Source organism: Macrotis lagotis, chromosome 1 (genome assembly GCF_037893015.1).
Source record: "Macrotis lagotis isolate mMagLag1 chromosome 1, bilby.v1.9.chrom.fasta, whole genome shotgun sequence".
Lineage (NCBI taxonomy): Eukaryota > Metazoa > Chordata > Mammalia > Peramelemorphia > Peramelidae > Macrotis > Macrotis lagotis.
This window is the reverse complement of record NC_133658.1, coordinates 424,863,319-424,885,795: the sequence shown is the minus strand read 5'-3', so window position 1 is coordinate 424,885,795 and position 22,477 is coordinate 424,863,319. Positions and strand designations below refer to the sequence as shown.

Sequence of the window (22,477 nt, the reverse complement as noted above, 5' to 3'; positions counted from 1 at the left end):
CTGTGCAAAGTCTCACTTTCTCCTCCAGGGCCATCTGAGTCCAATTGCCAGATATGGATCAGGATGACTGGAGATGGCCCTGGATGAAGTAGGGGGCCTTAACTTTTTTAAGTGAGGTTCTTTAACAGATGTAGTGTGCCTGATGCAACATCCATTCAGTGATTAAGATCAGGTAAGAAATACATGAAGTAAAGAGGTAAAGAATAACTACTTTTATCTAGTCCAAAAAAAAAATCAAATTGGGAGAGCAAGACTTTCAGGGTTTCTCAGTGATTAAGCAGGTAAGAAAGAAATGAAGCAAAGAATATCCTCTTTTGCATAGTCAAAAAAAATCACACTGGGAGCTCTTCAGACTGGGAAGGATAAAACAAAAGTTAATAGGGCATGGAAATTCAAGATAAGTGAGAGTATGTTATGAGAAAATTAACTGTTCTCAATGAATTAAATTCCCCAGAACCAGATGGACCCAGGGCACTTAAGTGCTTGTGGATAAGGTTGCAGAGTCATTGTTGCTGAGCTAGAGGGAAAACAAACAAACATGGAGAATGGGAGAGACACTAAAGAACTGGAAGTGAGAAAACATTTTCCTGATTTTCAAAATAAGGTGCCAGTAAGCTTCATTTCAATTTCAGGTAAAATTCTAGAATAGATCAGTAAAGAAATGATTCATGAACATTTAGGAAGGGATGTAGTGACCACTGAGTCAGCATTTAAAAAATTTGTGACAGAATAATCTCATTTCCTTTTATTTTTCACATAGTTTCTAGTACAGTAGATTAGGGGAATGAATAATCATAGCCTGAGATTTAGCAATACATTTAACAAAATCTCTTATGATAGCCTTCTGGGCAAAAGGGAGAAATTTAAGTCAATTCCACAAACATTGATTAAGCACTATCTGTAAGATAACTATGCTAATTTCTTGGGTAAAATGAAAAAAATAGTCACAACATCATGGATTTGGAAAACCCTAGAGAATCAACAAAGAGGCAATAACTTCAGCAAAGTAATGGGATACAAAATAGATACATATATGACAAAAGTATTTCTAAGTAGCAACTATAAAATCCAGGAGGAATTAACAGAAAGGAAAATTCCATTGAAAATAAATGCAAAATGCATAAACTATTTAGGAGTCAATTTACCAAGACACGTTTGAGGACACACACACACACACACACAATTACAAAAGACAGAAGATAAAAAGGAAGACTGGTAATTGGAGGTATATTCCTTGCTCATGGTTGGTTTGTGATAGTATAATAAAAATTATAATACTACCTAAGTTAATTTATAAATTTGGTATTATATCAAAGGATTTGTAGTAGTTTTTGTAGTAGATTTATAGAGTGGAATGTTCAGGGAATATAATATGTTCTATAGCAGAGTAGTTTACAGAACTAGATAAAATAATAACAAAATGTATTTGAAGGACCAAAATATCAACAATCTCCTGGGAAATAATTTTTAAAAAGCAGAAATGAAAGAAAAATAAAACATAAAAGATTCACTCTCTATCTCTTGGCTTCTGTTTCTGTTTCTATTTGTCTTAGTCATCTCCCCCTCCAAGAATCAGAAAATTAGTTCAATAATTCATTATCTTACAAGATTAAATGAGCTTTGATTAAATAATGGAATCATGAAGATCAAAATCATCTTTTAAGGAGGGAGCCCAGGCCAAAGATCTCCCACATGGAATACCCTCTCCCTCTCCCCCATCCCTGCTTTTCATCTTCCTTTTGTGCATTTTTGTTTCCGATTGGGTTGTAAGCTTCTTGAGGATAGGAATTTCTTATAACTCCTCATAAGATATATGGAATGTAATGTCTTTCTTATATTTGTATCTCCAGCACTTGGCATAATGCTTGCCATGAAGTAGGCACTTAATAATGTTTATTGATTAACTATTTTTAAACCCTAGAACACTAAAATTTCATCAATATATATCAATCACATTGCAAAATTGACATGACTCAGTTATACTGTTCTCTAGCAGTCAAAAGGGTTAATGTGAATTTCTCTTACAGGGACAGAGTTCGACTCTCCATAATGGGTGGGATAATAATCTTGAGTCCTAGGTTCATTTCTGGGTGTTCTATTCTGTGAATGATACCAATCAGTAGAAGTACTTCCAGAGTAGGATAGGGAGAGAATAGAACAGGAGGAACAGCTGAAGGAACTGGGAATGCTTAGTCTAAAGAAATGATAGCTATCTTAAAGTATTTGAAAGACTATCATGAAAAATTTGTCTTCTTGTCTCTGGAAGGCAGAGCTAGAACCACCGGGCAGAAGTTAAAGAGAGGCAAATTTTGGTCCAATGTACAAACAAACAAACAAACAAATCACTGGCTTCCCAGCTATTCCTCAAACATAACACTCTTTGACTATCCCCCTATGCTTTTACTCTCCCTTGTCATGTCAGCTTCCTGGCTTCACAAGATTCCTTCGAATCTCAGATAAAGATTAATCTTCTGCAAGAAACCCTTTTTAAACTGGTGATGGAAAATGTCATCTCCATCCAGAGGGGGAAAAACTATGAAATTTGAATACAGGTAAAAGTATAAAATTTTCATTTTTTAAAATTTGTTTTATGCTTTTTTCTCCTTTAATCTTCATTCTTCTTCCACAACATGACTAATATGGAAATATGTTAAACATGATTCTACATGTAAATCCTTTATTAGATTACTTGCTGGCAAGGAAAGTGGGAGGGAAGGGAGAGTCACGAGAAAGAAGTAGAACTCAAAACTTATAAAATATAAATGTTAGAAACTATCTTTATATGTAGTTGGAAAGAATGAAATAAAATTTTTTAAAAGCCCTTCTTAATTCCCCTTAATCATAATGATTTATGAGATTATCTTTAATTTTTATATTTAGATCTATTTATATTGTATGTAACAGGTGTTTTCATGTTATCTCAACTCTTAGACTGTGAACTTCCTGAGGCCAGCAATTGTTTTTTGTTTGCTTTTCTTTGTAATCCTAGAACTCAGTCTGGCACATAGAAGATATTTAAGAAATGCTTGCTGATGATCAGATCTCTTTTCCAGATTCTAGAGTTGTTGAAGGGCTGGTATTTCATGGCTAGCCATGTGGCCATCCAGACAAAAAACAAGAAGAAAGAAAGAAGGAAGGAAGGAGAGAAGGAGGAGGAGGAGGAAGAAGGAAGAAGAAAATAAGAAGGAATCCCCAAAAGAGTAAGTAAAAAGACATAAAATGCAAGATTTTTCTTATCTGACAATTTTGTAGAAAATGGATACTGCTTTAGTAACATGGGATCAGAGATGCATGTTAACTACTTAGAGATACAGAGTTAGATTTGTCAACTTCTCTGGTCCCTTCCAATTCTTAGATCCTGTATGTATCAATGGAGACAAAAGTGGCAATGCTCACATTTGTACAGAACTTTACATTTTATAAAAATCTGGCTTCTCTTATTATTTGGGGAAGTCCCTTAATTTCTCCAGGTCTCAATTTCCTTAAAAAATGAGAACATTGGATCCAGTGACCTCTAAAGGTCTTTCAGTCCTCTCCAGATCAACATAGGTTACAAAGCACTTACATATTTATTATCTCCTTGGATTATCAGCAATGCTATGAACTATATTATGGAGGATTTATTAACTTTGTTTTGCAGATAAGAAAGTTGAGGCATAGAGAAATGAAATATTTTTTCCCAAAATCAATAAGCATGCAGCAGAGCTAAACTAGAACCCAGATCTCCTGAATCTAATTTTTTAAAAAAGAAAATGTGTCAGATATAACCATTTCAGAAAATTTCAGGTATCCAAATCACTCAATCAACAAATCAATCTCTTTCTTATTAGTTTTCTACATTATTTTGTCATTGTTTGATCATTTTTTCAATCTATCCAACTCTTTGTGATTCATCTGGGGTTTTCTTGACAAGATACTAAAGTGGTTTGCCATTTCTTTCTTCAGCTCAATTTACAGATGAATAGGCAAACAGGGTATGTGACTTTGCCAGGTTCACATAACTAGTGAGTGTCTGAGGTCAGATTTATTAAACTTATTATTAATAATACTACTTAAGTTTTTACTAAAATCCTACTCTAATATTTTATTGTGGCATAGATCCAACCCTAGGTTCTTTTTTATTTTTTAAATTTAATTAAATTTAATTTTTTTATATTTTTTTTCCAACCCTAGGTTCTAAAAGTCTATTCCAGAAGAATTAAAGTTCTGTCAGGTCGTATCAATTAATCAATTAGTCAGAAAACATCTATGGAATAGATATTACTATATTATATCTTGCATTTGGTTAGACTTTTCATATACAAAGACAAAAGTGAAATAGTCTCTGACTTTAGGGAGTTCATATCATACAGGGAAGACAATACGTAAACTTACATAAACATATAAAGCATGTACAAGATAGAAACCAAGTAATCCTGGGACCCTTGCTATGGGCACAATTACATATTTGCATTTTATTTATATCTTTTTAAAATCTTAGTCATGCCAATCTCCTTCTTTCTCCTTTATGGCCAAGAAAAACCAATTAAGATTAAATAAATAAAAATCATCCAACATAAATATTATCTGGCAATGTGTACAATATTCTGTCCCATTAGTCTTCTTGTTCTCTGACAATGATGTTTTGTCTTTCTAGCCCTGAAGGAAATATGTAGTCAAATTTAGTTAATTATGAACTTGACTTTAGAGTGATAAAATTTTAGGCAGAGCAGTTCTTATAGACTATCTACCAAATTGTAGCACTGCTAAAATCTATTTTAATGAAGGAATTATCAACAACAACAAAACCACAAATCCATGAAGTATTTAGCAATAATTATATTATAATTTCTAATTTAAAATGATTACCCATTCATAAATCTTATCAGACCTGACTCCAAAACACTCGTAATAAAATTTTCCCTATACGTTATTGAGATGAAGGCAAGAGGAAGCAAAAACTGGGTCTGGGGCATATAGGGAGTTGAGGGGAGACTTAGAATTTCCAGCAAGAAATAAGTAAAACAGTTAATTAGACAAAACCTTCGTTAAGTGTAATGTTGCCCCATTGAGTTTAATCTAAATCCGAATACACTCTACATTATAAAGTGGAGTACATAGGACTATAGATTTAGATCTAGAAGAACCTCAGACATTACCAAGTCTAATCCCCTACTTTCACAGGCAAGGAAACTGATGCTTAGAGATGCACAGTAATTTGCCCAAAGGACAGGTAGATGGTGCAGTGGATAGAGCACTGGCCTTGGAGTCAAGAGGTAGGGAGTTCGAATTTGACCTGACACTTAATTCCGACAAGCTGAGGGACCTAGGGCAAGTCACAACCCTGATTGTCTCACATCCAGGACAATCCCTAGTCATCCTGATTCATATCTGTTCAATGGACCCAGATGACCCTGGAGGAAAAAGTGGGACTGGTGCCTTAGTACCTCCTCATTCAAATCCAATTCACATTCTTCATAGTATCACCTTCTTGATGTCATGATTTCCTTCAAAAATGAAGGACAAACATTATCAACTTGCCCAATGTCACACAGCATGTTATTTTTCAGTCATGTCTAACTCTTCATGACCTTGTGGACTACATCAGACACTGTTGCCAATGAGATTTTTCTTTTTGTTTTGTTTTTTCCAAGACATTGGGGTTAAGTGACTTTCCCAAGGTCACACAGCTAGTATCAAATGTCTGAGGCCAGATTTGAACTAAGGTCCTTCTGACTCCAGGGCTGGTGCTCTATCCACTACACCACCTAGTTCCCCCCATGGGGTTTTCTTGGCAAGACCCTGGAGTGGTTGCCAATTCCTTTTCCAGAGGATTTAGGCAAACAGAAATCAAGTGACTTGCCCAGGGTCATAGTGTCTAAGCTAGATTTGAACTCATGTCTTCTTGACTCCAGGCCCAGTAATCTATCCACTGAGTCACCTAGTTGTCTCAACATCAAATCAGTCAGATTTGAACTCAGGTTTTTCCAGTGAAAATTCAATGTTTTTTTCTGTGCTGCCTCAGAGGTCTTAGGAATTGAGGGTCATCTTTGAGAAAGTCTGGATGTGGTCGAGATAGAAGCACTTAACATTTCCAAACAGAGCAGAGGTGAACATCCAACAGAAGCTTATTCTCATATTCTAGGCTTTAGGGTTTCATTTCTATACTCTGCTCTCCACAAATGTAAAGTATTAGAGAACAAATGATTAGGGTCAGGAACAGGAACTGTGGGAAAAATTCTGCTCCCACCACAAATTGAAGGAGCAGAGTGAGGGTCAGGATTTCTGGCAAATTGGTTAAGTACAAGAATATCTCTGGACTCAGAGTAAGCAAAAGTGAAGCTCCTTTCTCCCACAGAAAATGCTCAGTTTTATATGGATTAGGATCTCTTGATATAGAAACATGAGAAACAGCCATCATTCCCACCTTCTGAACCCCTCCCTGATTGTCTTCTTTTGCTTTTTTGTTTCCTTCTTAAACCACAGATCCTAAGGGATGAGGATGATGATGATGATAAGACACTTTAAAGTTTTCCAAAACACTTTCCAAAACTTCTAATTTAATCTTCACAGCAACACTTTGAGGTTGAGGAAACAGAACAGTTCCAGTGATTTGCTCAGGGTCACACAGTTAGATTAAGTATCTGAGGCAGATTTAAACTAAGGTCTTCCTGACCTGAATCCAACACTATCTGTTTACTTAGGTGTCTAGATGTCAGCCTTAGTAATTTCCTCTTGAGTGTGATATTTCAAGCATTAACAGATCCTTTTTAAAAGAGAGATGGGCACTGACAGAAGGGTCTATTAGCTGAAAGACTAAAATAAAATCTAGTTCAGTGCCAGAGATGGACTGTGTGGCAATTGCTCAAACCATGAAGATTGGAGGTGGGTGCAAATTCAAAATACTTGTTCAGTAGTCTCAGCAAGTTGTTATTCTCTTCTGAAGGAAGAAAAACAATGACAAGAGTTATTTGAGATGGTCCATGTTTTCTGCATTTCTTTGGGCATGTATTTTAGTTTGTTCTACATTTGAAGGATTTTTTTTAGTAGGAATGAGATAATGTCTATTAGCCATATTGGATACTATCTTTCCTGGATAGAATTCAGTTTTCTACATTTTGGAGAGATCCTAGCTCTAAGCCACAGTTGAGCTTTGTTTTGGTGACTTCCTCAGAATTTTACTGTGGAGTGAGGACAGAACCTTCCCTTTTGAGTCAAACTTCTCTCAGGATGAATTTAGGTCAGTGAGACCTTGTTGGAGGGGGCTTTCTGGATCACAGGGCTCTTCTCTATCTGTACTGTAGTGATACAGGACAGTGACATGAAAACTAACTCTAGAGACAGGGTTCAAATTTTGGTTTTCTATTTATTTGGTATGAATGATTGTAGTATAATGGAAAAGAACCTAGGCTTAGGCCTCAGAGGACCTCTCTTCTGATCTTGCCTCTGTCATTCACTGTCTTCAAGATGAGTCCTTCTCTGGGTTTCTTCATTTTCTGAGAGGGTTGGTTAGACTTCAATTCCCATCTAGCTCTAAATCCACTAGTATGGATATGTTACAACTTGCTGAATGAATCTTTCACCAAGGGAAACCAGGGCCCTTCTAAGCAGCACCATTAAAGGCAGTTGAGTTGGGACTCTGCAAGGGGCAAGGTGGAGTTGATAAGAGCCAGAGAGAGAGAGGAGAGTACCAGGTTATTTGAGTCTCTTCAGTTTCTTTGAAATGTTTTAAGTCTCCTCAGGTTCTAATGTCACTTTGGATGCTTCTATATTCCAGCCTTGAGATAGTATGGTGTTATTATTGTCATGTCTGCCTCTTTGTAAACCCATTTCTTAGCAAACATAATGGAGTGGTTTTCCATTTCCTTTTCCAGCTCTTTTAATAGACAAGGAATGGAAGTAAACAGGGTCAAATGACTTATCAAGGGTCACACAGCTACTAAGTGTCTGAGGTCACATTTGAATTCAGGATGATGAGTCTTCCTGATTCCAGGCCTGGAGCTCCAACTCCAACTCTCTGACTGAGATAGAATATGGATGAGGCCAAATCTCACTTCAGGTGGGGGAAGGGAGAATGAGGCTGGGAAAAAGCTGAAATGAGAAGAGATGGCAGTCTCCATCATGTCCCAATGCCCCGTTTGCTCCTCTAGAGATTTTAGGGCATTTCTCCTTAGGTGAGCTCTGGGACTCCCTCTGTTGAGTCAACCTAACTCTCTCTCTCACTGGAATTGCTGCTTCTGTTTTGCTACTGATTTAGATAGATTTTTTGCCAAAAAAAAAAAAAAGATCAATTATGGGGACAAAACAGCTCTGGTACTCATTGATGAAGTAGGATCATGACACCAAATCTGCCAAACTGGAAGGATGTTTGGTGATTTAGTTTTCCATCCTAGAGTAGAAAATCAAAACTGTGAAAAGGGAGCAGAGGGACCATCCTTCTCATTGATGAACCAAAGTCCATTTGTAAATATCTTTCAGGAAATATCCCAACTGACAGGATGTTTTCATGCTCCAGAAGGATCCAAGTGATTCACTTATTGGTCAGTGAGCATCTATTAAGTGCCTACTATGTTCTCAGAACTCTGCTAAGCCCTGGAAATACTAATGACAGGGAGCTCACTGTCATCAGCATAAACATTAATCTAGAGACTCTCACAAATGAGCACAATCCAGGGGTGGCTAGGAGGTGCAGTGGATAGAGCACGGACCCTGGAGTCAGGAGTACCTGAGATGAAATCCAGCCTCAGACACTTAATAATTACCTAGCTGTGTGGCCTTGGGCAAGTCACAACCTCATTGCCTTGCCAAAAAAGCTAAAAAAAAAAAAAGCATGATCCACAAACTGTTAGGGACAGTTAAAAAGTGTTCTTTTCCAATAAAAGAATGGCTATATTTCTATCAAGCATTGGAAACTCTTCATTTTTATAGTTTCACTTTTTGTATATTTGTTCCCACTTTGTGTTTGTGTGTGTGTGTGTGTGTGTGTGTGTGTGTGTGTGTGTGTGTAGGGCATGGGGAGATGGTGGAAATAAAATGAATTATGTTTTCGCTGATCAGAAAATTAAGTAATGTTGTAGTCTAAAGAGACTACTTATAAGAAACTTTCCATCAAAAAAAACCAATTAAGGAAACTGAAGGGAGAAACAGAGAAAGAGAAAAAGAGAAAACCATCTGCAACCAAAAATAATGTTTTATGGTATTTAACCTGAGCAAACAGCTATACATTTGAGTTAATTATGTACAAGGGAGTTAAAGGGGTCTTTTTAAAATTAACTCATTCCTCAGAGTATTCCATGTGTATATGTGTGTGTGTGTATATTTATATTATATATGCATATATATATGCAGTCATGCAGATATACATTCATAGTCACCCACACAAATGGCAAATACAATTGTCATAATAGTTAATGTTTTTTCCATAGTTCACATGGGGGGAGAGGGTGGCTTCATTTCATTGGACCATATAGCATGACACCTTGACAGGATCCCAAGATTGTATACAATGGTAGCTTGGAAGATAGGTTACATCCCACCCATAAGACTAAGGGATTATTCTCCTCAACTATTCCAACCTCCTTTCATTGTTCCTCATTTTCTCTCTTAGTCTCTGGTGTCCAATGGTTGTGGAAATTCTTAACCTCTTCCCTTAAATTTGGAGAACAGAATCTCTGAGTGCTTATCATTTGCCTCAGGCACTTTTTTCTGTGCTTTCCTCTCCACCCCACTTTCCCTGCCACTTTCAACCTCCCAAATCACTTGATGGTGAGGGAAGGCATCCAACAGTAGCTTCTATCATCCTAGACAATGACTGATGAGTAAAAACTACACTTCTTTTCATTTTTAGTGGTTTGGATTAGTTGCATAGGATAAGCATACATGGCCGGGTAAAGATTAGAATCACCTATCTAATTACATTACTTCCCCCACAACTTACATGTCTTTCATACATCCATTTCTATTGAGGGCAAAAGCACCCTTCCTGTCACTCAGATACAAAACTTACATGCCATCAATGATTTCTTACTCCCTCTCACTCTTCATAAGCAATTAGTTGCTGGGTCTTGTCAAATTCACCTGTACAATACCTCTTACATTCAAATATTAATACATTTTATCTTATCTTTAAATTTTTTTGTTTTAAAATATAAATGATTATTAATATGGTACTATTTATATTTATTTTTTATATTTATATTTATTATGAATAAATTTTGGAGTACATTTCAAAAACATTTTTACTGATAAAGGTAAATTTTAAAAATTTAGAAACTGATGATGTAGTTTTAAACTTTACAAATACTTTATATACATTATATTATTTGATCTTCATAAGAACCTGAGAAGTTATAGATTTTACTCCTACTTTACAGATGAGACATAAGAGGCATGCAGAGGGAGAGATATAGAAACAGGAAGGCACACTGTGCTTGCTCTCTCTCTCTCTCTCTCTCTCTCTCTCTCTCTTGAAGTAAAAGGGGAAAAATGGGAAAAAGAAACACACACACACACAGAGTAAGGCATAAAGTGGATAGAAAAAGATGCAAAAAGAAATGTATCCTGAGAAAGAGACAAGAAAGATATTAGGCAAGGTCTATGGTGCATTTCATTTTGCTTGGAGTCTGAGAAAACATGAGAGATGTCACTGGGGAAACTGAGTCAGCAGGCTATTGAAAGCAGGAAGTCACTAAGTAGATTCAGGACATGAAGAGGTGGAGATGTGGGAGATTTTGAATAGGGATTGGCCATCTTCCTTTTAATTAGTTATTGCTATTGCCTTGGGGAAAGCCTTTAAGGTCACCAGTCTTCCCAATGACTGGTCTGCCATTTAATTCAATTTCTTTCAAGAGCCAAGAGCTCCTTGTGGGACAGGCAACCTGCAAACACTGAAGAGAAGGTAGAGCTTAGAAAATTACACTGAAGGAGAAAAGGTTCTAGAAAATGGGAAGACCAATAATCTTTTATATATGTGTGTGTGTGTGTGTGTGTGTGTGTGTGTGTGTGTGTGTGTGTGTGTGTATGTATATATATAATTGGAATGGGAATGAACCTGCAGCTATCAGGAGATCTCAGTTGCTGGTGAGATCAAGCTGGGAAACTGACACTTCCTACCTTTTCTCTAATTGTTAGCAGAATTGAGCTCAGGAGGCTCTAAAAACTGTAACTTCTTCCACTAATCCTTTTATTCCCCCTCATTTTCCTAGGTGGTGGGGGTAGTTGAAGGGATAGTTGGGAGGTAATTAGACTGAGCACACCATGAAACAAATCTGGACAAACATCTTATTCATTTTTTAATAAAATGCATTATGGCAGGGGCGACTAGGTGGTGCAGTGGATAGAGCACTGGCCCTAGAGTCAGGAGGACCTGAGTTCAAATGTGGCCTCAGACACCTAGCTATGTGGCCTTGGGCAAGTCACTTAACCCCCACTGCCTTGCAAAAACCTAAAAAAAAAATAAAATAAAATGCATATGGCCATAGAATGGATTGCCTGTGTAATGTAATTATAGAAAGTAAATCAGATAGATGGACATTTCCCAGACAAATGGGAGCAGGGACCTAAAACCACATAGATATTTCTAAAATTTTCACAATTTAGAATAATATTCTATGTTCTTTTCCTCATATCTCTAGATCAATATTGAATCCCAGCAAGTGTGCCCACTCAGTCTTCAGTACAAGATAGCCCAGGGATTTAGGAACAGAAGTAAGCTAAAAGACTGTGGGGAGTACTCTGGCAAGATAGGAATATCGGGGGCAGCTAGGTGGTGCAGTGGATGGAACACTGGCCCTGGAGTCAGGAGGACCTGAGTTCAAATTTGGCCTCAGATTACCTAGTGTAAATCACTTAACCCCATTGTCCTGCAAAAACCAAAATATATATATATATATATATATATATATATATATATATATATATGTATTTATATATATGTATGTATCTTACAAGTTTATGCTTATGCAAGAACATAAGCACTAGATTCCTTCTGATGAAATCACTTGGATGGTAGTTTCATATCATAGGGTAGATTCATGCAGCATTTAAATTATGTACTATGCTCCACTGATGGTTAATCAATCAACTAACTGAAAGCCTTCTTTTCTTTAGGCTTGTAGAAAGTATGAAAAAACCCAGCTATGGGCTGTTATTACTAAGGCAGTCCTTTCTGTGTCTCCTGGGACACCCACAAGTAGATCGTGTCACAATAATGAAGATAACAGAAAAAGATATAAAGGGAGGAAAGCAAAAAATAGGAAATAAAAAGAGAAGTACATAGACACAAAAACCCCCCAAGATGTCTTAAAAAACAAAGAGTGAGTGAGAAGAGTGAGACAGACATACACAAAGGAAATACAAAGAGAGAAATAGTAGCAAAGGTGACAAATTCACAAAATATGGACAGAGAATGGTGAAGTAGAGACTTAGTACCAGGAAGTAAATTCAACATTAAAGATATCACTGAGATTTGGTGGGATGATATATACCTGGAATATGGATCTGGAATAATAGTCAAAGGAAGAGGATGCTACAAAGAGGAACTGGCTAAAATGTCATAGTAAAAACAGCACATAAGATTTAGAGCTAGGGAACTGCTAGGTGGCATAGTGGATAAAGCACTGGCCCTGGAGTCAGGAGTACCTGGGTTCACATCCAGTCTCAGACACTTAATAATTACCTAGCTGTGTGGCCTTGGGCAAGCCACTTAACTCCATTGCCTTGCAAAAACCTTAAAAAAAAAAGATTTAGAGCTAGGGGGAAAAAAGACCTGACAATCTCCCTTTATTTTATAGTTAAAGATATTGAAATCCAGAGAGGTTAAGGATGTGCTCAAGATTACAGAGATACTTAGTAGGAGAGACATGTTTGGAACCCACATCTTCCACCAACAAATCTAACACTTTTTCACTGTACCATACCACTTCTTCATTTATAGTTATTTGAAAAAAATCCAGGAATTAGAGGAGGAAGGGTAGAGTAAGGAGCATTTGGAGAAAAGATCACTAGAGGAAGAAACTTAAGTGATAGTATCATGGGAATATATTACAGACCACTTAGAAAAGGAATTCCAGATGAGTCCAGGAAACAGATCACAATGTTGGCAAATACACATAATATATAGTAGCCATGAGGGACTTCAATTATATGAACATCTGCTGGTCTTCTCTCTAGCAAACAAGAGTGGTTGATAATTTTATCACTTTCATAATTACTTTTTCATTCTTTAAAAGGTACAGGAACCAAAAAAAAGAGGAAATTGTATTTCTGAACTGAGTCTCAATAATAAAAAGGAACTCGTTTTTGGAGTAAAAATGATAGGAAACTTGAAAGGAGGAAAATATTCCATTTCTTTATGCTAGAATTTGTGAGAAAGGAGAAATATGAACCTAGAATACCTAGAAAATGTCTACCATATAGTAGGGGTTTAATACATGCTTGTTGAATGAACAAAAGCCATATACCCTAGAATTTGGAATAGCCAAGTCCAAGGGTCCTGAAAAAAATAGAACTAGTATCTCATGGGCTAAAAGTCAACAAAGAAAGTAAGAACAAGAGGGGCTAGAAAATTCTTAAGCATTAAATTTTAAAACACAGAGAAAAACAAATATGATGAACTGGAAGATGGGGGAGATATATAAAAGGATTGATGAAGATGACAGGGAACTCACTGATAAATTCAGCTTTATAGCTGAACAAAAACAAAAACCCTTGTTAAAAACTGGAAACCAGGAGCATAACAGAATATGAATACAATAGCTTAATATATTCCAGTCATGAGTGTCAAAGTTCAAAATAACTGAGGCTAGTGAGGAAAGTTAAGAATAACAAAAAACTGAATTATTTTCCTTTTAGAGCTACTTTGGATAAAGGAGGATTGGGATAGAAAAGACAGAAGGTTTTATTGTTTTCTTCTTATTCTGTTTTGCTTTCTCTACAAAGGGAAATGACCTATGGATAAGAAGAAAAACAAAAAGTGGGCAATAGAGAGTTGGTAGATAAGATGACTGGAGAGTTGGTAAGAAGGTACTGGCTACCTCCCATAGGTCTACTTTAGGAAAAACCCTAGAAAAAGTCTAGGGAAAAAAACCTGAATGATGGTTAATAAATCAAATAAGAAACTATAATAAGTATTTTCTTCCATCTCGGAACTGAACAAAAAGTTCATGGTCAAACTAACAAAGCAGAACAAGTGCTAAAAAATACTCCAAAAGCCTTTTAGGATGGAAGAGACAGACCAGAGACACACATTTGTGCCTGCATGGATCTGGAGACAGCTAAAGTGGGAAAAAAGTTCCAGAGTGATTAGAAATCTTCAGAATGGTGAGCTGTTCTTAGACCCTTTGAAGGGTGAGGACTGACAGAAGAAAGGGCAGAGCAGGGGAGGAGGTAGACAGGAGCAAAACATTGCTGAGAAGGCAAAGGATGAAAGGAGAGAACAGAGGAGAAAAAAAATGGAGGGAACTATACAGTTAGTAATCATAACTGTGAATGTGCATGGGATGATGTCACCCATAAAATGGAAACAGAGAGCAGAAGAGATTAATAACCAGAATCCCAAAGTATGTTGTTTATTTTTTTTTTGTATTTTTTTTAGGTTTGTGCAAGGCAAATGGGGTTAAGTGGCTTGCCCAAGGCCACACGGCTAGGTAATTATTTTAGTGTCTGAGATTGGATTTCAACCCAGGTACTCCTGACTCCAGGGCCCGTGCTCTATCCACTGCGCCACCTAGCTGCCCCAGTATGTTGTTTAGAAGAAAAACATTTGAAACTGAGAGAGATACACAGGGTAAAGGTAAGGGGCCAGGGCAAAATCTATTATGCTTCAGCTGAAGCAAAGAAAGCAAGGGGAGCAATCATGATCTTAGACAAAGCAAAAGCAAAACTAGATCTAATCAAAAGAGACAAGGAAGGAAACTATATCTTGTTAAAAGGAACCATAGACAATGGAGTAATATCAATACTAGCTATATATGCACCAAATAGTTTATATCTAATTTCGGAAGAAGTTGAATGAGTTACAGGAAGAAATAGACAATAAAACTATAATGGAGGGGCGGCTAGGTGGCGCAGTGGATAGAGCACGGGCCCTGGAGTCAGGAGTACCTGGGTTCACATCCGGTCTCAGACACTTAATAATTACCTAGCCGTGTGGCCTTGGGCAAGCCACTTAACTCCATTTGCCTTGCAAAAACCTAAAAACAAAAACAAAAACAAAAAAAACTATAATGGGAGACCTCAACTTTCCCCTCTAAGAAACAGATAATTTTAATGAAAAAATAAACAAGAAAAAAAGTTAAAGGGATGAATAAATTTCTGGAAAAGTTAGATATTATAGTGTTCGGGAAAAATTGAATGGAAACAGAAAGGAATACACTTTTCTCAGTATTGTATAGCAATTACACAAAAATTAATTATGATATTAGGATAAAACTACATCATAACCAAATGCAGAAAATCAGAAATAGTCAATGACTCTTTTTAGAATAGTGCAATAAAAATTCAATAATAATAAATGGAAAGATTAAAATTAATTGGTAATGAAATAATCTAATCCTAAAAAAAAATAAGTGGATCAAGGAATAAATCATAGAAACAATTGATAATTTCATTAAATAAAATGCCAACAATGAGACAACATACCAAAATTTATGGGAAAAAGCCAAAGTGGTACTTAGGGGAAAATTTACATCTCTAATTGCTTACATCAATAAAATATAGAAACAACTGACCAACTAATTGGACATGCAACTAAAAGAAGACTGGAAAAATACCTTAATTAACCCTTCCCTCCAATTAAAGATCAAATTGGAAATCTTGAAAAATCAAAGGAGAGATTAATAAAATCGAATGTAAGAAAAACACTGAACTAATAAATAAAACTAGAAGTTAGCTTTATGAAAAAAACAATAAAATAGATAAACCATGGGTTAATTTGATTTAAAAAAATAAAAAAATCAAATTTCTAGTAAAAAATGAAAAGGGGTGAATTCATTACCAATGGAGAAGAAAATAAGGCAATTGTTAGGGGCTATTATGCCCAAATATATGCCAATTGATTTGACAATTTAAATGAAATGGATGAACATCTACAAAAATATAAATTACCCAGATTAACAGAAGAATAAATAAAATACTTTAATTAACCCAAACTTAGAAAAAGAATTTGAACAAGCCACCAATGAACTTCCTAAGAAAAAATCTGTAGGTTCACAAGTGCATTCTACCAAACATTAAATATAAAGAACAATTAATTCCAACACTTTATAAATTATTTGGAAAATTAGGCAAAGAAGGAGTTCTGCTAAATTCATTTATGATACAAATATGGTGCTGATGCCTAAACTAGGAAGAGTCAAAACAGAAAAAAATTAAAGACCAATTTCCCTAATGAATAACGATGCAAAAAATTTTAATTGAAATACTAGCAAAGAGATTAATATATCACAAGGATAATACACTATGACTGGGTAGAATTTATAAAAATATATAGAGCTGATGTAATACTAGGAAAATTTTCACTATAATTGGCCATATCAATAATAAAAGTAACAAAAACCATATGATTATCTCAATAAAAACAGATAAAGCATTTGACAAAATACAATACTCATTCTATTAAAAACACTAGAGAGCACAGGAATAAAGGAAGCTTCCTTTAAAATAATAAATAATATTTATCTAAAACTATCGGCAAGCATTATCTGTAATAGAGATAAGCTAGAAGTCTTTCAATAAGATCAAGGGTGAAGTAAGGATGACCATTATTTCTATTATACAATATTGCACTAGAGATGTTAGCTTTAGCAATAAATGAAGGAAAAAGAAATTGAAAGAATTAGAATAAGCAATGAGAAAACAAAACTATCACTCTTTGCATATGATATGATACTATTCTTCGAAAATCCTAGAGAATCAATTAAAAACTACTTGAAATTACTAACAACTTTAGCAAAGTTGCAGGATACAAAACAGACACCCATAAATCATCATTTCTCTATATTGCCAAGAAAGTTCAGCAGCAAGAGATAGAAAGAAAGTTCATTTAAAATAAATGTAGGGGCAGCTAGGTGGTGCAGTGGATAAGAGCACCAGCCTTGGAGTCAGGAGTACCTGAGTTCAAATTTGACCTCAGACACTTAATAATTACCTAGCTGTGTGGCCTTGGGCAAGCCACTTAACCCCACTGCCTTGCAAAAAAAAAAACCCTAAAAAAAAATAAAATAAATGTAGACAAAATAAAATTCTTGGAAGTCTACCTGCCAAGACAAACCAGAAACTATATGAACACAACTATAAAACACTCCACACAAATAAAGTCATGTTTGAATAACAATTGGAAAAACATTAATTACTCATGGGTAGGTTGAGTCAAATTAATGAAAGTGGCAATACTACCTAAATTAATCTTGCTATTCAGTTCTGTACCAATCAAACCATCAAAAAAATTATCTTACAGAGCTAGAAAAAAATAACAAAATTCATTTGGAAGAATAAAAGGTCAAGAATATCAAGGAAACAATTTAAAATATGTGAAGTAAGGCAGTTTAGTCAGATCTAAAACAGATTATAAAATGTAATTAATCAAAACAATTTGGTAGTGCTTAAGAAATAGAATGGTGAATCAGTAGAACAGATTAGGTACAAAATACATTATAGCAAATGGTCATAGCAATCTAATATATCCCAGACAAACCCAAAGATCCAATTTTTTGCAAAAATAAAATCATTATTTGACAAAAACTGCTGAGAAAATTAGAAAACTAGGTATTAAGCAATCTTCACAATACATACCAACCAACATAAGAACAAAATGGAGACATGATTTACACATAAAGGATGATACCATAAACAAGTTGGGAGAGCAAGGTATTCCTTTACTTGTGAGGTCTATAGTAAAAGAAAAATGAACAAACAAGAAATAGAGAGCATTGTGAAATGTAAAACAGATGATTTTGATTATATAAAACTAAAGTTTTTGCACAAATAAAACTAATGCAACAAAAATTATATTAAAAACTGGGGAAAGCTGCAACAAGTATCTCTGATAAAGGTCTCATTTCTCAAAAATAATGAATTGTTGGTAGAGTTGTAAATTGATCCAACCATTTTGGGAAGTAATTTGGAACTGTGCCCAAAGGACAACCAAACTGTAAATAACTTTTGACCTGGCATTATCACTACTAGATCTGTCTCCCAAAGATTTCATTAAAAAAGGGAAAAGGATCTACAAATACAAAAATATTTATAGCAGCTTTTTTTTTATGGGGCAAAGAATTGAAAAATTGAGGGAATACCCAACAATTGGGGAATGGCTGAACAAGTTATAGCATATAAATGTATTGGAATACTATTGAGTCATAATAAATGATGAGCTGGCAGGTTTCAAAAAACTTATATGAGCTGATGTTGAGTGAAGTGGACAGAAAGAACCAGAACATTGTAGACAATAGCAACAACACTGTGCAATGATCAACTATGACACCTCTTCTCAGCAATACAAGGATTGAAGCCAATTCCAAATATTCATGATGAAAATGCTATCCTCATCCAGAGACAGTATTGATGGACTCTGAGCGTAGATCAAAACATACTATTCCCCCCCACACTTTTTCATGGTTTTCCTCATTTGTCTGTTTCTTCTTTCACAATATGACTAACATGGAAATATATTTAACATGATTCTATTAGCATAATCTATACCATACTGCCTGTCATTCTGGGGAACTCAAAATCTTATAAAAATGAATGTCGAAAATCATCTTACATGTACGTAAACTGGGGAAAAATGCAATTCACAAACAAAAAAACTGATATGAGGTCAGCTAGTCAAGAATGGAAAAGAGGGGTAGCTAGGTGGCCTAGTGGATAAAGCACCGGCCTTGGAGTCAGGAGTACCTGGGTTCAAATCTGGTCTCAGATACTTAATAATTACCTAGCTGTGTGGCCTTGGGCAAGCCACTTAACCCCATTTGCCTTGCAAGAACCTAAAAAAAAAAAAGAATGGAAAAGAAAACTGCATGGGGCAGGGCATGATCTTGGCACAGGAATCTAAACTGGAGAGATGAGTAAACCAAGGAAGACAACGACTAATATAAAAAATTACTGCAGATCTAGAGATGTTCAAAAATCCAATCTAGAAGGAGAAATTACATAATAACTTCAAGCACAGATTTGAAGGGGAAAAAGACATTCCACAAGGACTATATGAATATCTAGAAGAAAAGAAAAAAATGGATAAATGAAATAAAGTCTTTGATGGAAAGAATAGGGAAGGCCAATAATAGCTTGGAAAAGAAGGTGGTAAACCTTACCCAAGAAAACAATGACTTCATGAGAGAGCAAAAATATATGATAACAAAATTAATGACTGAAAACAAAGAAGAAAATTTAAGATATCTAATATAAAAAACAACTGACCTGAAAAACAAGAAGAGATAAATTAAAAATCACTGGATTCCCTTAAAACCATGATTTTTGGAAAAAAAAACTTGCACACAAAAATCTTTAGGGCTATAATGCAATATGTAAGCAATTATTACTATATTATAATATATAATAACTATTAAGGCTTAAAATTACACTAGGAATTTTGAGATTTCTGTATATTTCAAGAAGTCATAAATGAAAACTGGCCAGATCTAATAGACATAGAGAACACTGTAAAGATAGATCATCTGCCAATCATTTCCTAAAAGAAACCTCAATAACCATAGCTACAACATCAACAATAAAAAAAAAAATGCTGCAGGGATCCAGAAAGAGTTCACATACCAAAGAACTACTAGGATCATACAAGACCTAGCAATTTCTACTAAAAATTGGAAAAAAAAATATTGAAGTATAATATTCCTCAAAAGGCAAATGGTAGTATAGTCTTACAATCAAGAGGAACTTAACCCTTGGGCAGTTAGGTGGCACAGTGAAAAGAGCACCAGTCCCTGAGTCAGGAGGACCTGAGTTTAAATCTGTTCTCAGACATTTAATAATTTCCTGTCTGTGTGACTTTGGGCAAGTCACTTAACCCCATAGCCTTGTAAAAACCAAAAAAAAAAAAAAAAGAATAACTTAACCCTACCAAAGTGAGTGTTTTTCTATGGAATTGGGTTAGAGGGAAGATCTTTTGTGAAATAGGATTTTCAAGAATTTCTCATTAAAAGTAGGAATTTTGAAATACTTACAAGGAGAATCCAGAGAAATCTAGAAAAGTAAATTTATTTGAATAGATGCTTGGGTAGAATATGATGATGTAGTGCTAATTTCCTTATGGGAAAGAAGAAACAAGAAATGGTACGAATCAGTTCTCTTCTCAGATTTTGGAGAAGGGAAAGAGAAAAGAAAATTAAAGAAACACATAGTTTAGAAAGGAGGAATAAAGGGGTAGAGTTTTCTATTTCTCATAATTGAGGTGAGAGTAAGGAAGCATAGAAGAAAAGTCAGGAGATAACCTTACTCTTATCTAAATCAGATAAAGGAGTTTTGAGTACACCTAGTTTGATATACAAACTTAAAATCCTGGGTTCTGTGAACTGATTCAAGAGAAGTGAGTAAAACCAGAAGAACAATCTATACAAGAGCACCCCTAAAACAACAGTGAAAGCCTTAAAACAATGACCAGTGCAATGACAAATCACACTTCCAGAGTACCTATTAGAAAACATGTTAACTATCTCCTGACAGAATGGCAAATCAAATCTCCAGACTACCTATTAGGAAACATGTTAACTACTCCTGACAGAATGGCAATGTACTCAAAGAAAGAGGTAAACAGTTGAAGATGCATATTTGTTGGAAAGTTCCTTCCCATCTCCTCCACCATCTCCTCTCCATTTTTAACTGGGTGAAAAGAGGTGTGAGGGAGAGGTAGCAATGGCTAGAAATGACAAAGACCCAAATTTACTTTAAAAATATGGAAAAACTTCCCAACAATTGGCATTATTCAAAAGTGGAATGAGTTTCTTCTAGCTACAGGCCTTCAAGCAAAGGCTGGTCACCACTTGTCTGATATTTTGTAGAGGGGATTCTTCAGTTAAGAATTCCACTATAAGCACCCGGCCCTGGAGTCAGGAGTGCCTGGGTTCAAATCCGATCTCAGACACTTAATAATGACCTAGCTGGGTGGCCTTGGCCAAGCCACTTAACCCCATTGCCTTGCAAAAAAAAAAAAAAAAGAATTCCACTATATGTCGGCTGATAGGGTCCCTTCCAACAACCCCTATCCTTCCAAAAAGGCAGGATGAGAGAAATTAAAATATAGCAGAGATACAGAGGCAGACAAAGAAACACAGGGACACATAAGAAATGCACTCAGAAAAATAAACATTCAGTAGAGACACAGAGGAAATATACAGAGACCAATATACACGAAGGCAAACATAAATACAAAAATATACATAAATATGTATTATATAAGTAAAAATATAATATGTAAAATGTTTACATAAATATATAAAATATGCACACAAATAAATAAAAATATAAAATATATACATGAGTATATTAAATATATACATATATAAATACATGTAAAATATATGCATAAATACATACAATATGATATATAATATAAAAATATAAAGATATTATAACATACATATGAAATATAAACATATTCTGTATATATACACGCATATATATGTATACACACACGCACAGACATACAGGGGAAAAACATTGCTCCAGAGAGGCGGAGAGATGGAGATTGAGAGAGCGCAGACTTTAGTGGGAGGCCGGGCGGGGAAGGCCCACGCGGGGGGCGGCTCGCAGAGCCCCGGGCGGGATGAGTCAGCGGGGCGCGGAGGGGGAGGGGCGGTCCCGGGCCCCCCAGGCCCCGGATGGCCCCCTGCCCTTCCGCAGCCGTCACGTGGCTGCAGCGGCGGGCCGGGGCGGCCCGGCACGTTCCCGCCTCCAGGGGCGCCCCCCCCCCCCGGCGCGCCCCTCCCCCTCCCCGCCCGGCCCCCGAGGCGCCACAGAGGAGCGGCGCAGGGAGCAGGCGCGGAGGCGGCCCGAGCCCCGCGGGGCCCTCCTCGCGGCCTCCCCGCCGGGCACGCGTGGGCGCCCCCCGGGCGGCGGCTCACCTCATGTCTCCCGCGCCGTGGGTCTGGGGCGCGGAGGCGGCGGGGGCTCGGGAGGAGGAGGGCCGCGTGCCCGGCCGGGGCGGCTTCAGGCGGGCGGCGGCGGCGGCGGGCAGGGTCTGGGGGGGCGCTGCGGCTCATCGCGGGCGCGGGGTCCTTGGGGCGGCAGCAGCCGCCGGCCCTGGCCCGGCCCCTGCCATCTCCCTCCGGGTGCGCGCGTGCCCCCCCGCCCGCTCAGCCGCACGCTCCCGGAGCCTGGCGGGGTGGGGGTGCGGGCTCCCGGGCACGGGGAAGGGCCCGGCCCTGAGGGGCCCCGGCCCCGGAGCGCGGCGCCGCCGAGGGAGGGAGCCCGGGTCGGGCCGGCGGCTGCGCTCAGCCTCACTGGAGTAGGAACAAGTTTTGGGAGTGCGCCCCGGCGCGCTTATTGT

At 36.9% G+C, this 22,477-nt stretch overlaps 1 protein-coding gene across 1 annotated transcript in view; it reads right to left on the bottom strand.

Annotated features, from left to right (window-relative positions):
* EVL (Enah/Vasp-like) overlaps positions 1-22,176 on the bottom strand; it is a 274,426-nt gene extending 252,250 nt beyond the window's left edge. Inside the window, exon 1 of the mRNA XM_074213076.1 lies at positions 22,053-22,176. Within this exon, the coding sequence (XP_074069177.1) occupies positions 22,053-22,057 (5 nt within the window). The 5' untranslated portion in view covers positions 22,058-22,176. The remainder of the gene's footprint in view (positions 1-22,052) is intronic.
* Between the last annotated feature and the right edge of the window lie 301 nt (positions 22,177-22,477).